At 38.4% G+C, this 13,247-nt stretch overlaps 1 protein-coding gene across 1 annotated transcript in view; it reads left to right on the top strand.

The window, feature by feature from the left end:
- Nucleotides 1–13,247, top strand: part of SEL1L2 (SEL1L2 adaptor subunit of SYVN1 ubiquitin ligase) — a 127,166-nt gene that overhangs the window by 94,408 nt on the left and 19,511 nt on the right. The window contains exons 11-16 of the mRNA XM_054574180.1: nucleotides 214–276; nucleotides 837–924; nucleotides 3,144–3,292; nucleotides 4,441–4,606; nucleotides 4,705–4,779; nucleotides 8,946–9,118. Coding sequence (XP_054430155.1) covers nucleotides 214–276; nucleotides 837–924; nucleotides 3,144–3,292; nucleotides 4,441–4,606; nucleotides 4,705–4,779; nucleotides 8,946–9,118 — 714 coding nt within the window. The remainder of the gene's footprint in view (nucleotides 1–213; nucleotides 277–836; nucleotides 925–3,143; nucleotides 3,293–4,440; nucleotides 4,607–4,704; nucleotides 4,780–8,945; nucleotides 9,119–13,247) is intronic.

Raw genomic sequence — 13,247 nt, 5'->3', positions numbered from 1 at the left:
TGACTTTCATTCAACTTTTTTTTAGTAAGAAGGAGTTATGAAGGTGTAAAAGGAGAAACTAGAGAGGGTCAGGATAACTTGCCAACTACCTGATTAAACTGTCTTGATTAATGACCTACTGGGTGAATGTCAAGTAGTTTTAATGATTTTTCAGTCATTGTCCTTACCATTAATTCTTCTCAAATTTTACTTCGATTTTTAAAACTGTTCTAGGGCAATGCAATTGGTCTTCATGGGCTTGGTCTTCTTTACTTTTATGGAAAAGGAGTTCCTGTGGTAAGTTAAATAATTTCACTCTCCTTTTCAACTTGTTTCTAGCATTTGTGGGGTAAAATTCAGTCATTGATTAAGTCAAAGAAATTAGTCTCTATTACCTAGTTTGCCAAACTATCATATCTGATAATAGAGAATAAAATGATCCAGTGAAATATTTGTCAGAGAGACATAGAACAACCTTATGATAAGAATCACAACCTTAATCATTACCTAAGGAATATTAACCTAGTGTAATTGTAGATAACCTGAGAAATCATCTAACACTGAAGACTTTTTTGATAGAGATATTTACCTCCTTAGCATAATCTCTGTCTTTGAGTAACTTTCCCAGTATCTAACAAAACTTACTGTCAGTGTAGGAAAAGACAATTTACATTGAAAGTGAGATAATTATTTCCTAACATAATCTAATAAAATAAAATGTATAATACTTCTAGTACTATTTTAATTTGCCTAAATCACATAGAGCACTATCTATACTCTTTTTTAAAAAATGGAACATAATTGTACCATGGACTTATACATACACCTCTGAGTAATATAGTGTAATTATCTTGCAGAATTATGCTGAAGCACTTAAATACTTTCAGAAAGCTGCAGAGAAAGGATGGCCCAATGCACAGTTTCAATTAGGCTTCATGTACTACTGTAAGTGCTATGAATATGATTATTAAGTCTGCTCCCTTTTAACAAAAATCAAGGGACTGGTGTGTGTGTGTGTGTGTGTGTGTGTGTGTGTGGTTTTGAAAGAACATTCAGCATTTTGAAAATGTAAATGTAAAGAAGACACAAGGAAAGGACACCAATTGGGAGAGGAGGCAAGCAGGTAGAGAGTCAGGAAGTGCACTTTTGAAAAGGGTAAGTTTGAGGTACATTGTGATAACCAATACACATACCCAGAAGCAAGTTATGAAACTCACAAGAAAGGTCAAATGAGTAGGTGTTTATTAAGAATAGCTGATGTTTCCAAGGGAAAGGAGAGTGTGAGAGGGAGAAGCAGAGGGCCATGGTTAGAAATCTGGTGATCCTTGGTATCATATTAAAAATATGGACAGAGGAGAGTGATCAAAAGAAGACTAAAAAGTCATGGTCAAAGGAATAGAGGGAAAAATAATCTTAAGGAACATGAATATAGAACTGTCAGAAAGAGTAAATGAATGAGCACCCTTTGTTATCAATTTTCAAAGGAAGGAAGAGAGGGAGGGAAGAGGAGTTGAGTATCTATGGGACTTGTCAATATTGAAGATGTTAGTGAGGACATTGGACTGGTTGGTGTAGATACAGATACACCAGATCCACCCAGATACAGTGGGTTGAGATGTGAGTGGAAAGTGAGGAAGTAGGTGAGTAAAAATTATTTTTGAAAGTGCTGCACATTTAAATGGAAGGAGAGAGATGTAATTGTAGCATGAGGGGGACCAAGAACCAAGAGGAAGTTGTTTTTAAGATGGTAAGAGATGTGAGTATAATTTTTTACAGAGGAAAGAAAACCAATCAATGGAGGTGGTTAATGAATCATGGGAGAGATGAAATAATTGAAGAAAAGGGGTTCTGGAAAAAGTTGGGTGGCTTTAGGATCTGTATCCTTGATAGAGAGGAGGAGTTTCTCATACTCAAAGATGAAGGCTGGGAGAAAAGGATGATGCATAGGTATGTGTGAGGGATTTCCTTAGTGAGGTAGAAGTTACAAAATTGCTTCCAAGAGCAAAGGTAGAGTGATTGGGGTAGGAGGTCTTAGAAAGCCATGAAGATTTGTAATAATCTCTGTGGGGACAGAGAGGAGGCATGGTCAAGACAAGTGCCAGGAGATCTGAATATACTTGAGTCACTGAACTAAGTCTTTTCTGTCAGAGGTTGGGCTAGCGTAACAGTAGACTACATCATCAAGGAGGTCAGATCTGGCCAAAAAGCAACTGGCATTTTCCACAGTAGCCCAAGGGAGGGCCTGTTCTGTACTGTCTTGGGGAGTTGCCTAAGATGACCTTATTTCTCTAGTTTACTCCAAATCACACGCTCAGGATCTATCAGACTCCTTCAAATTTCTAGAATAAGAGTCATAGTAATAGCTAATGTTTATTAGTCTTTATATGTATTAACTGATTTAGTTATCTCAAAATGGCTAGGGGGGTTCCCACAGTTTATAGGTGAACAAACCAAATTGTATTGTAGTTTAAAACACCTTGGCCAAGATCACAGTGAAGCTGGGATTGAAATCCAAGCAATATGCCTCTAGAACCTTTGCTCGGAGCCTCTATGTGGCATGTTTCTAAAGTCTATGTGACCTTAGTCCTGGAGGGGAATTTAAGTATCAACTAGTGAAAGCCCCTCATTTTGCAAATTGATGTGCCTGGAGGTGCCCAACTCACAAAGAAGAGCCAGGACAAGAGTCCCAGCTGCTGGGAGTATGTTAATTAACTGCCCCTGGCTCCAAGCCTGAGCTGAGTGCCAGCAGAGCCTCCAGGATCTAGGATTTGCCTGCTGCAAACTCCATAGTTATGGCTGAGAGGAGCTATACTGCTTTCCTGGTATAAAGGGATGACAAGGCTGGAGAGACACATCATGGTGAGGTTTCTGGTCCTCAGAGACCACCATTTAGTCTCCTTTTTATTCATTTTTGTTATAGTATTTTCATGAGACTAAACAGTTCTTCATTTTTCTGAATGTTTTCAAGAACAAAGGTTTCCATATTTTTACTTATAATCAAACTCAACCCCTCTACCCCCAAAACAGTGGCCCTAGAACAGCTTAACTTTTGGTTGGATTTTCCCATCCCATTTAAAATAACAGACATCATTATGACCATTATATCCAAAGATTATAATATAAAAAAATAAATAAGGAGTGGCTCAAATGATTTTAATTTTCAGCTGGCTCTGGAGTATGGAAGGATTATAAACTTGCCTTCAGATACTTTTATTTGGCATCTCAGAGCGGGCAGCCCCTCGCCATTTATTACCTGGCTGAGATGTATGCAACAGGAACAGGAGTGTTAAGATCATGCAGAACTGCTGTGGAGGTAAATAATGTGATGTTTTTAAAATACTTTTAATTTATCATACAGAAGAAGTGATGCTGCCCTGAAATTTTTGGTGCTTTGATTTTATAGATATTACCTCTTTTCTTCCAGTTGATAATGTGAACACTGACATTTGTCAGGGAAGAAAAGCACTGATGTAGCTCACACTGAGAAACAGAGGAAGAGAAATGATCCCTTAGCTTTTGCATTTGTCTTTTCATCAATTCAGAGCTCCCTCAGAATTCAGTTAAGGACCTCTGTTTCTGTCTTCAATAGAATCACCAGGGCAATTTGGCACTTTTAGTGGGATTGGGCAATGTAACTTGGGAAATGAAAGGCTTGATCTAGCCAAGAAAATGCACTTTGCTTCTTCCCCAAAAGCAGGGTCCTTAGGTATTGGATGATTTGGTTGACAACTGAAAAACTGAATTATTTCAGCCTGAGCGAGTAATGTACTTTTCAAAAGAATGCTTTTAGGACCTTAATACCTTTCTTTGATTTATTAAATACTTCCACTGCACCAATATAAATGCCTCCATGTTGCTATCTGGCCCATCTGAAACTCATTTCAGAAGCTGCCAGCTAATAATCTATCTTTAGATTTGCTCCTTTGCCAACTTCCTAATGAATTATGTATGGCTAACCTCTTTTGATTACATAAGGGCTATTCAGCTAAGTTGACATTTGTCCCCATAGAACTCTACACAGCTCTCTCGTGGTTATGTCACCTATACCCCCAGGCACTGTCTTCCCTTCATTCTCTCCTTTCCACATCAGCTGTGGCTTTTTAACTCCGCGCTCTCAGAGCAGCAGTGCCCAGAAAGGCCCTTTTTAAAACCAGAGGTCAATACAGTCTTGCCCTGCCAAATAGCCTCCAAGTCAGGAAAGTTTATTATAAAACATAAAATAAGCCTCAGGAAGTTTCAACTCAAGACAAAAAAAGAAAAAGAAAAAGAAAAAACCACTTGTAATCTTTGTCTCAGTAAAAGGTATTAATTTAACCCTAAATAATTTGCAAAAGCTATGCTTTAGACCAGAAATCTTTGTTTGACTGGTCAGCAGGGGCTGAAAAATGATGTCACTTATCTTTTACCTGGAATGAAGTATATTGGCTAACTAATCTGCTTGATTTCTCTTCCCATATACAGCTTTATAAAGGTGTCTGTGAACTAGGCCATTGGGCTGAGAAATTCCTGACAGCATACTTTGCCTATAAGGATGGTGATATAGATTCTTCTCTTGCTCAGTATGCACTGCTTGCAGAAATGGGCTATGAAGTAGCTCAAAGCAATTCAGCATTCATTTTGGAATCTAGTAAGATAATTTAAGATTCTCTAATCGTACATATTCATATGTGACTTTACTACAGGGGCATTTTAAGCCTTCCTAATGGAACGTCTCCTTTATTTTAGAAAAGGCTAAAATTATTGAAAAAGACAAGATGTATCCAATGGCACTTCTCCTATGGAATCGAGCTGCCATTCAAGGTATAGAACCTAGAAAAAATTACCTGTTCCCTGTCCCCTATTATTCATCTCATATGCTTCAGCTGAGTTCTTGAGCACATAGGCAGAAAGGTACAGAATATCAAGTAGGTGGTATTTCAAATTGTACTGATGTTAGGATTAGCCTTTGGTCACAGGTCATTTCTAAACATTTCTTTTCTTTGGTATTCTCAAGGTCCTCATTTTAGCAACCCATATGAATTGTTCTGTGGCTCTGTCTCTATGACACCAGAACAGTTGTTTGAAACATGACAGTTTTATTCAAGAAACCAATTTTCTTGGTCTGGCTTCAGTCATTTGCTGAGTTTTTTCTGAACTTAATTAAAGATGTGATCTACGTCTCAATGAGTTTATAGGTAAAGTTACTTATGGATCTAAACTTGTTTGATTTCTCTTTTAAAATAGTATATTGATTATTACCACAAAATTTAGATCTCTATTATAACCATTAGCATTTTAGCATCAGAAAAAAAAAAGAGTTAATTGGCCAGGTCCTCTTTCCCTTTCTGGATTTCTCATGCCCCACTTGAAGAGATCACGTGTTATAAGGAATGTTAAGATAGCATTGGTGGGGAAGCTTTGCATCACTATGTCTCATTCCATTCTTTCCCTAAATTATATTACTAAGAGCATAGAGATACTGCAACACTGTCACTGTTGGCATTTGGATATGTGAGGAACTCTTCTGCAGTAAAAGAGTAATTTTACTTCCAATTAAGTTTCTTAAAATTGTCCCATGATGAGACCAAATCACCCTTTCTACAATAAGTGAGTGGGATAAAAAATGATTCTCAGCTGACGATAATATGAGGCAGAGGAAGAAGTCACAGTGGTGCCTTCTCACACCCAGGTGAGCTGGTGACACAGCAGCAAGCCATCCATGCAATTATAGTGAGGGACTCCCTAAAAAAGAAAAGTCTATGTTTTCTAAATGCAATAAAGCCCTTGTTTGGAGTGAGAAATGACACTGGCAACCTCTCAGCTCTGAAAAATTAGCCAAATTGTAACAAATACTAGTTTATTCTAAGCCATGAAATTGTGTGGAAATTGTACCAAGGAAAAGAGCCATTGAAAATGAGAGGACATTAATATTAAATAGAATTCACCAATAAAATAATGTTAGGCCACTAAAAATAATTACATGTCACAAGAGAGATCAGGCATGAATGTCCCCAAAGATGTAGCTCACTTGAGGTTAGAAAAGCTAGTAATGAAAGTTCTAATCAGTCACTGGAGGTGCTTCTTACAGCAGTTATTGCATGTGAGGAGGGTCGTGAACCATCAGGACTCAGTCACCATCCTGTGACTGTATAATTAAAGGGAAATCCCTACTGCTGTCAAGTGACTCCTGGGAGCCTGTCAGGATCCCCACATGTCCCCAGTTAGTTCCCTAAATTAGGATGTAGCTGAATCCTCTGGAGACCCTGCTTGTTCACTGCCTTCCATTCTCAGAGACTTCAGGGGTCCTGCTTACTGCTCATACAGCTCAGAAATGTAAAGAAGCCCTGTTCTTTTGTGGTTATGGCCCAGAAGGAATCTTGGGGTCAAGGAAGGTAACTTTGGGCAAAATTAGAGATAGAATGGGTTTCTCTACAGGGCTCTTGGGGCTTCTTGCCTCTCCAGGTCCCTACAGGCTACTCTCCTGGGCATCATTTCTATAAGGCCATACTGCCAGCTACATGTACATCTGAAGCACCTGGGAAGAAAACGCTGATAACTAATATCTTGGCAGCTTAAGGATTTTATGGTGCTACCTCTACTCAGAGAGAGCTTGAGATGGCTCGTGGTACTACATTTTAATAGAGGATTCTAAAAGATTAAAAGAACTTCAGTGCCCAAAATAATCAATTCCAAAAGATTTTAGGTATTGCACTAGACCAAATGGAATTTGGAAGGAATCCTATAGCCCTTCATGATATAGCTCAGATCATACCACACAGGAGAGCTCCTCCTTTTCCAAGCAAGCCAAGACTGTGCTAGTTGGATTGGTCACAGCTGAGATGAATGTCCTAGAAGAGCATTTCCTCATCTTTTCAATCAGCATTATCCTAGTGAATGGAAACATGCACCCCAAAGAGACCCTTAGGGGACATCCCTAAGAGGCCTTCAAAAAAACTTAGGTCTTGTATCATAAAATGTCATATGAATTTTTTTTACTCCTGAATTTATACATGCTTGTTGGAAAGTAAGATTCTGAAATACTTAACATCTGGGGAAAGCATTTTCTAAAATTTTCTTACCATGTCTATCCATCCATTTCACAAATACTTATCAAGTACCATTCTAGTTCTGGGACTATGCTAGTGATCAAGAGCTTACATGTTCTTGCCCTCATGAGAAAGAGAGAAAATAAACTAGTAAACAAATAAAATAACTATGATATGTACTGTGAAGGAAATAAAACATGGAGATGAAATAGATAACTACCGTGGTGAGGACCAAGGGGATGACTTAGACAAGGTCATCATTTAAGACGTCTATGAAGGAACTGATGCTTGTGGTGAGTCCTGAATGATGAGAAACTAGGCACATGAAGAGTCAGAGACATTCCAAACATGCCAGACAGAGGGACTTGAAGAATATTAATGCAGAGATCTTAAGGCAAAAACAAGCTCAGAAGGAATATTAAGAAGGCTAGAGCATATCAAGAAAGTGTGAGATAAAGCTACCCAAGGAGGCATGACTTTAGGTCATGTAAGGAGTCTGGATATTATTCCAAGTGTAAACTAAAGCACTTGGAGGATTTAACACAGGGGAATAGCATGATTTAATTTTACATTGTTAAAGATCATCTTGGCTGTTGTGTGGAGAATATGTTGATAAAATAAAAGAACAGTTTGGAGATGATTGTAGTATTCTCAGCTTGGACTAAATGTGGAAGAGAATACAAGAAATGGGTGTGTTTTAGAAGTACAATGAACTTGCAGATAAATTTGATTATGTAAATTGGGAAAAAGAATTAGAAATAATTATCTTAGATTTATGCCCTGGACATCGGTGGTGCTGGCCCTGAGATAGGGAGGAAACTGATTATTTTGTTTGGGGGAGCGGGTAGCAGGGTGTTAGGAATCTCCATTGAGTGTTTTATGATTTATATCCAAGTAAGGAAGTCAGTAAGACAGTTGTAAGAGTCTGGGGCTTGGGGAGAGACAGAACTACATGTATAAATTCAGGAATAGTAAACATAAAGATAGCCACAGAACTAGAGGAGATAACCTAGAGAAAGAGCTAATAAGGGAGAGTAGCAGAAAGAAGAGGGATGGGAGAGGAGAAAAAAAAAGAAGGGAGAGAAGAAAGGGAAAAATGTAGTCAAATAACAAGCCCTTGGTATTACAAAATTTAGAAGTTGGGTAGAGGAGAAGGCAGGCAAGTGTTTGAAAAAGGGGGCCGACGGGGCAGGGGAGAAATCAAGAACCTGCAATGTCACTGACGTCAGGAGAGATAAGTGCTTGGGAAGACAGGTTCAATCACTGCAGTGCTGCTTAGAGGTCCAGGGAGACAAGGACCGGAAAGCAGCCAATGGGTTTGGCTGCATCGAGGTTACTGACGACCTTGAAAGTAGCAGTTTCATGTAGGAGGGGGACAAAAGCTAGATTGGAGTGGGTTGAACAGCCTACGGGAGGTAAAGCTTTGGAGATGGTTAGTGTGAAAGGAATAGAGAAATGGAAGTAGTTAGAAGACACCATGGGATAAAGAAAGAGTTTTTCTTCATTGAAAATACCGTGTGTTTGAATGACTGATAGGACTGATCTAGGAAAGAGGGAGAAGCAGATGATGCAAGAAAGTAGAGATTCAGAAGTAAAATCTGAGAACAGGAGAGGTGAGATCCGGTTTCCCTAGAGTTGATTTACCTTCAAAAAAACAAAATTAACCGGCAAAATTCACAATTTTTTATTTTTAAGAACATTTGTACCATACTATAGGAGTTATCCCACAGTGGAGATAACTAGCATTGAGTGTTATGTTTTGTATTCCATAAATCATATCTAATCCTGGTTCTTGGATTCTGAGTATAAATGTTGTAATGTATGTATGTATGTGTGCATGTGTACATATATATCTCTATATATATATATCATCATTAGGTTGAGTTACTAGGAACTGTACATGAATCATTTGAGTTCTTCTCTTTCTATTATTTCTACCAGGCAATGCGTTTGCTAGAGTAAAAGTTGGAGATTACCATTACTATGGCTATGGGACTAAGGAAGACTATCAAACAGCAGCCACACATTACAGCATTGCAGCGCACAAATACCACAGTGCACAAGCCATGTTCAATATGGCTTATATGTATGAACATGGATTAGGTGTTACAAAGGTAATTGTGTTGGTAATAATCTAAACCTAGTAATGGCAGCTCTAATGAACAGGAAAATTTATAAATATTTTGCATTTCATTGATATCATCAAAATGTAGAGGAAGGAAGGAAAAGGCTTAACACTTGCTAAGTGCCATCACCTAATACTTACCCTAATAAGAACCCTATGAGGTAGAGTTATTTTCCCTACTTATGCCCAAAGACATAACTAATGAGTGTAATAAATATAGTCTAGGCCAATTTGATTTATAAATTCATGGTTTTTCCAGAAATATTGGTGGACCTTTCCCTAACTCCCTTCTACCTCTGGGCCTTTTCCATTAAGATTTCCATTGACTCTAGAGCTATCAGTAGCAAGGAGAAAGTGGGAATGATGTTAGAGGTGGATATTGAAGTGACATTAATCTATAAATATCTTATGAAATACCCACTGTGTACATGACACAGTGCTTAGCACTCTAGAAAGGCCCAAGAGAATAGGTCACCATCCTTCAAAGATTACCCATGACTTGAGGAGATGAGGCATAGTCATTAAGAAAAAGAGCTCACAAAACAAGGGACCATTGGGTAAATAAATCCCTTAGACAGTAAGTGTAATTAAGGCAGAAGATGGCTTTGGATCTGACAGAGTGAGAAATGTATTAAGTATCAATAATGATAGTAGTCAGGTATTGCTTTATAATGTATACTATATCATTTAAATCACTCAATGAGATAAGCCCTGTAATTTTTCCTCAATGTGAGTATGCATCAAGAAACCAAAGTACAGAGAGGTTAAGTCACATGGCCAATTCTACACAATTTACCAGTAGTAATGTCAGAATTTCAAGCCAGGACTGTCTGACCCCATGTTTTGGGGGGAAAGAGTGGGCCTTGCATTAAATCATTCTTAATGCCAAAGAACATGTTTCACTTCAGTGTTCATATTCCAGGCTGAATTTCTAGAGCCAAATAATGAGGGGTTATCAGATTTTCTATGCTTTTTTTTTTTTAATGCTCTCTTTTTTCTCCCAGTGGTGCTAGTATTTGAGAATTAGTGGTAGAGTATTTTCTATCTGACAACTACTAATGGTTCACATTGCTACCAAAGGTGCCTTATTCAGGTCCTGACAACCAAGCGGTGAAGATCCCTGCCTTCCTGTGCTCAGCTTCCTGTGATCACTTTTCATCAGCCCCAGTACCCTAAGTAGTGGAAAAAATGTCAACTCCAAATCCAGTGTGTTTTCCCCATCCAGTGCAAGCTTCCTGTGTTCATAAAACTTTGGAAGTGAGAGATAATGGGTTTGGATTGTATACCTATATTAGATGATACTTTTTTTTTTTTTTGCAGGCATTATTTTTCTTTATTGTCTCCATTTTCCCACCACTACTTTCCCCCACTTCACCCACCCCCACCTCCAACCCTCAATCCTACCCCACTTTGGCTTTGTCTGTGGGTCCTTTATAGATGTTCCTTGCTGATCCTTCCCCCTTTTTCCCCCCATTACCTGCCTCCTTCCACTCTGGTTACTGTCAGTTTGTTCTTTATTTCAATGTCTCTGATTATATTTTGCTTGCTTATTTGTTTTGTTGATTAGTTTAGATGATTATTTATATATAATTTAGCCACACCCAGTTCCCCTCCAACTGTCATCACATCCGTAAAAGAGAATAGCGATACCTGTCTTGCCCCAGGCTTTAAGGATAAAATGAATAAGCCTTTGTGAAAGGACTTGGTAGTCAGTGTGTGTGTGGAATGACAGGTATTTAAATCAGAAGAGAATGTGAGTGACTGCTACTGTAAGGCTTCAAAAAGAGGAAAGTTTTGTTCATCATTCCCCATGCAAAGCATAACAATAGTGAGGGGAGCATTGTCTGTACAAAAGATAAAAGTGACCCCACCCCATAGGTTAAATTCAAATTAACTATCCAACCCCTCTTTGATTCAAAAAGGACTCAGGACACTCAGCTATACCAGAGAGGGCACTCCCTGCTGGAACCATCCGGCCAGCTGTGTCGGAGGGTCTGCTTTTCCCCTCAGAGTCACTGCTGATGGCTCTCCTAGGCACTTTCTTCACAATGTCTGATAGCAATTGTAAAGACATACATTTCATACATTTAGAAAAAACTTTGAAGTTTCTTTCTGGCCTCATTTCTTTTCTTTGCTGTCAGGGTTCCTGTTTTATCATGGGTGGTTCATTCCTTTTGATCAGTCTCTCAGTCACAGGCATATTTTTTTCTACAGAAAGTCTCTACATGTAAAACACATACACACACATGTATGCGTGCATGCGCATGCACATGCAGGGGCTGTACTTAACCTCAGACCTGGATATGGGATTTTATATTTAGTTAATGAGGGGCTATTGCTCTTTGTATTTATTAATTTCTTCTGGTTAGCAATCAGAAAATAATAACCAAGTACTGAGGTGCCAAGTTTATTAATCTTGTTATCTCACAGTCAGGTTAACAAGGAGATACCACCTTTTATAATTCTTAAATGAATATTTTTAAATGACTATCTTAAAATGAACGAGCCCCAGCCTTGTTCTAGTGATGGTTAATGAAAGCAAAACAATTAGAACAGGTCTTCACAGCACTTAAGTCATTCAGTGACTGAGCATTTCTTCAGCTAGCCACTTCACAATCCTCTTTATTAGTTAATCCTTGTGTAACCAGTGGGAAAGATGAGTATAATATCATTACTAGGATTTCTCTGAGAATCAAAAAGGGTGTAGAGTGGAATCAGGTTTTATAAATTCTGTATTTAAGCCCTCTAGGAGAAGAAAGTGAAATATAAATCAACTCACAGTAAATCAATGTAAAAATATAGGTCATTGTTCTCTACTTTTAGGAGAGAACATTGGGATTAGTGAGATGGAGAGTTATCCTAATAGCTTCACTGGGAACAACTCACTCCTCAATTTCTGATTTCCAACTAAGCTTAGTAAGTTTTTGACTTAAACTGTGACCCAGAACCAACTGTACCATTGTTCTGAGAACAAAAAATAACTACCTGGGGAGAAATTGGGAGATGACCTCCCAATTCTAAATTTAGGAATTCTGAATTCTATATTCATCACACAACTTGTTATGAAATTCTTTCTCAATTTATACTTGATTCAGAAGTACTTCAGAAATTTAACCAAGAACAAAACCTGTTATCTATCCCTTCCTGTCCATTCCTTCTGTCATATGCTGGTTCAGGCCTGAATTTCTATTCATATAGGTTTGTTGTAAAGGCTTTTCAGGGGTCTCCCATTCTAGTGTTTTCCTATTTAAGTCTGTGGCAAAGATAGTTCTGTCCACTAATTACTTGTTGCCCAATCCGCATGGAGGTCTTGCTGCTGGGATATGTCCCCTAGTCAGAGACTGTATTTCCAGGTCCCATTCACATCTGTGTTTCTAATTCTTACCAAAGGAATGGAAATAAAACTGAAGGTGTCATTTCTGGACTAAAGCTGAATGCAAAAGACACAGAGGCTTCAGGGAATGAAGAGCCACGTGGTAGAGCTTGGGCCCCTTAATTTGCATGTGAAGAAAATTCCCTCCCAAGCTGGAACACTGTTAGAGGAGAGCCCCAAATGTACAAATTCAGGATTGATTCTGAAGAACTGACATGTAGCCTTATTCAAATTCATAAGAGCTTTAACAAGAGAAACTTACATATATGGGCAAAGCAGCTGCTCCCAGTGGTGACTGGCCAGGAAGAATTCTTACCCCTCCCAAGACAGGGTTTCTTTTTTATAGGGGGTTAATAGTTAAATCATATGGTGGGTAGTCATATAGACCACCATAAAGAACAATGCATGCTATCAAATAACATCAGGCAGCTATAACACTCTCCACATTCATTAACCTCCTTTCTGGGCATGACATTTCTGTTTTCTGGGGAGTGAGCTAAACCTGAGGCTACAGAGAGTTAAGTGTCCAACATTTCCCAGATGCCTTTGCTTCTAGAGCCATATTGCATCTCAGTAATTTCCCCTACAAACATCCACTTAGAATGTTGAATGTATTAAACCGCTGCAATTTTGGGGTGGGAGGTTGTTTGTTACAGATATAGCATTACTATAGTTAATCCATGTATAATCCATCTAATAAACTACTATCAGGTTATTCTTGATAATTCTGGTACTATTATCCCTC

This window comes from Pteronotus mesoamericanus, unplaced genomic scaffold (assembly GCF_021234165.1).
Source record: "Pteronotus mesoamericanus isolate MK-2021 breed Mesoamerican mustached bat unplaced genomic scaffold, CSHL_Meso_final contig_25, whole genome shotgun sequence".
Classification (NCBI taxonomy): domain Eukaryota; kingdom Metazoa; phylum Chordata; class Mammalia; order Chiroptera; family Mormoopidae; genus Pteronotus; species Pteronotus mesoamericanus.
The sequence above is the reverse complement of the archived record's forward strand: the minus strand, read 5'-3'. Positions and strand labels throughout refer to the sequence as shown.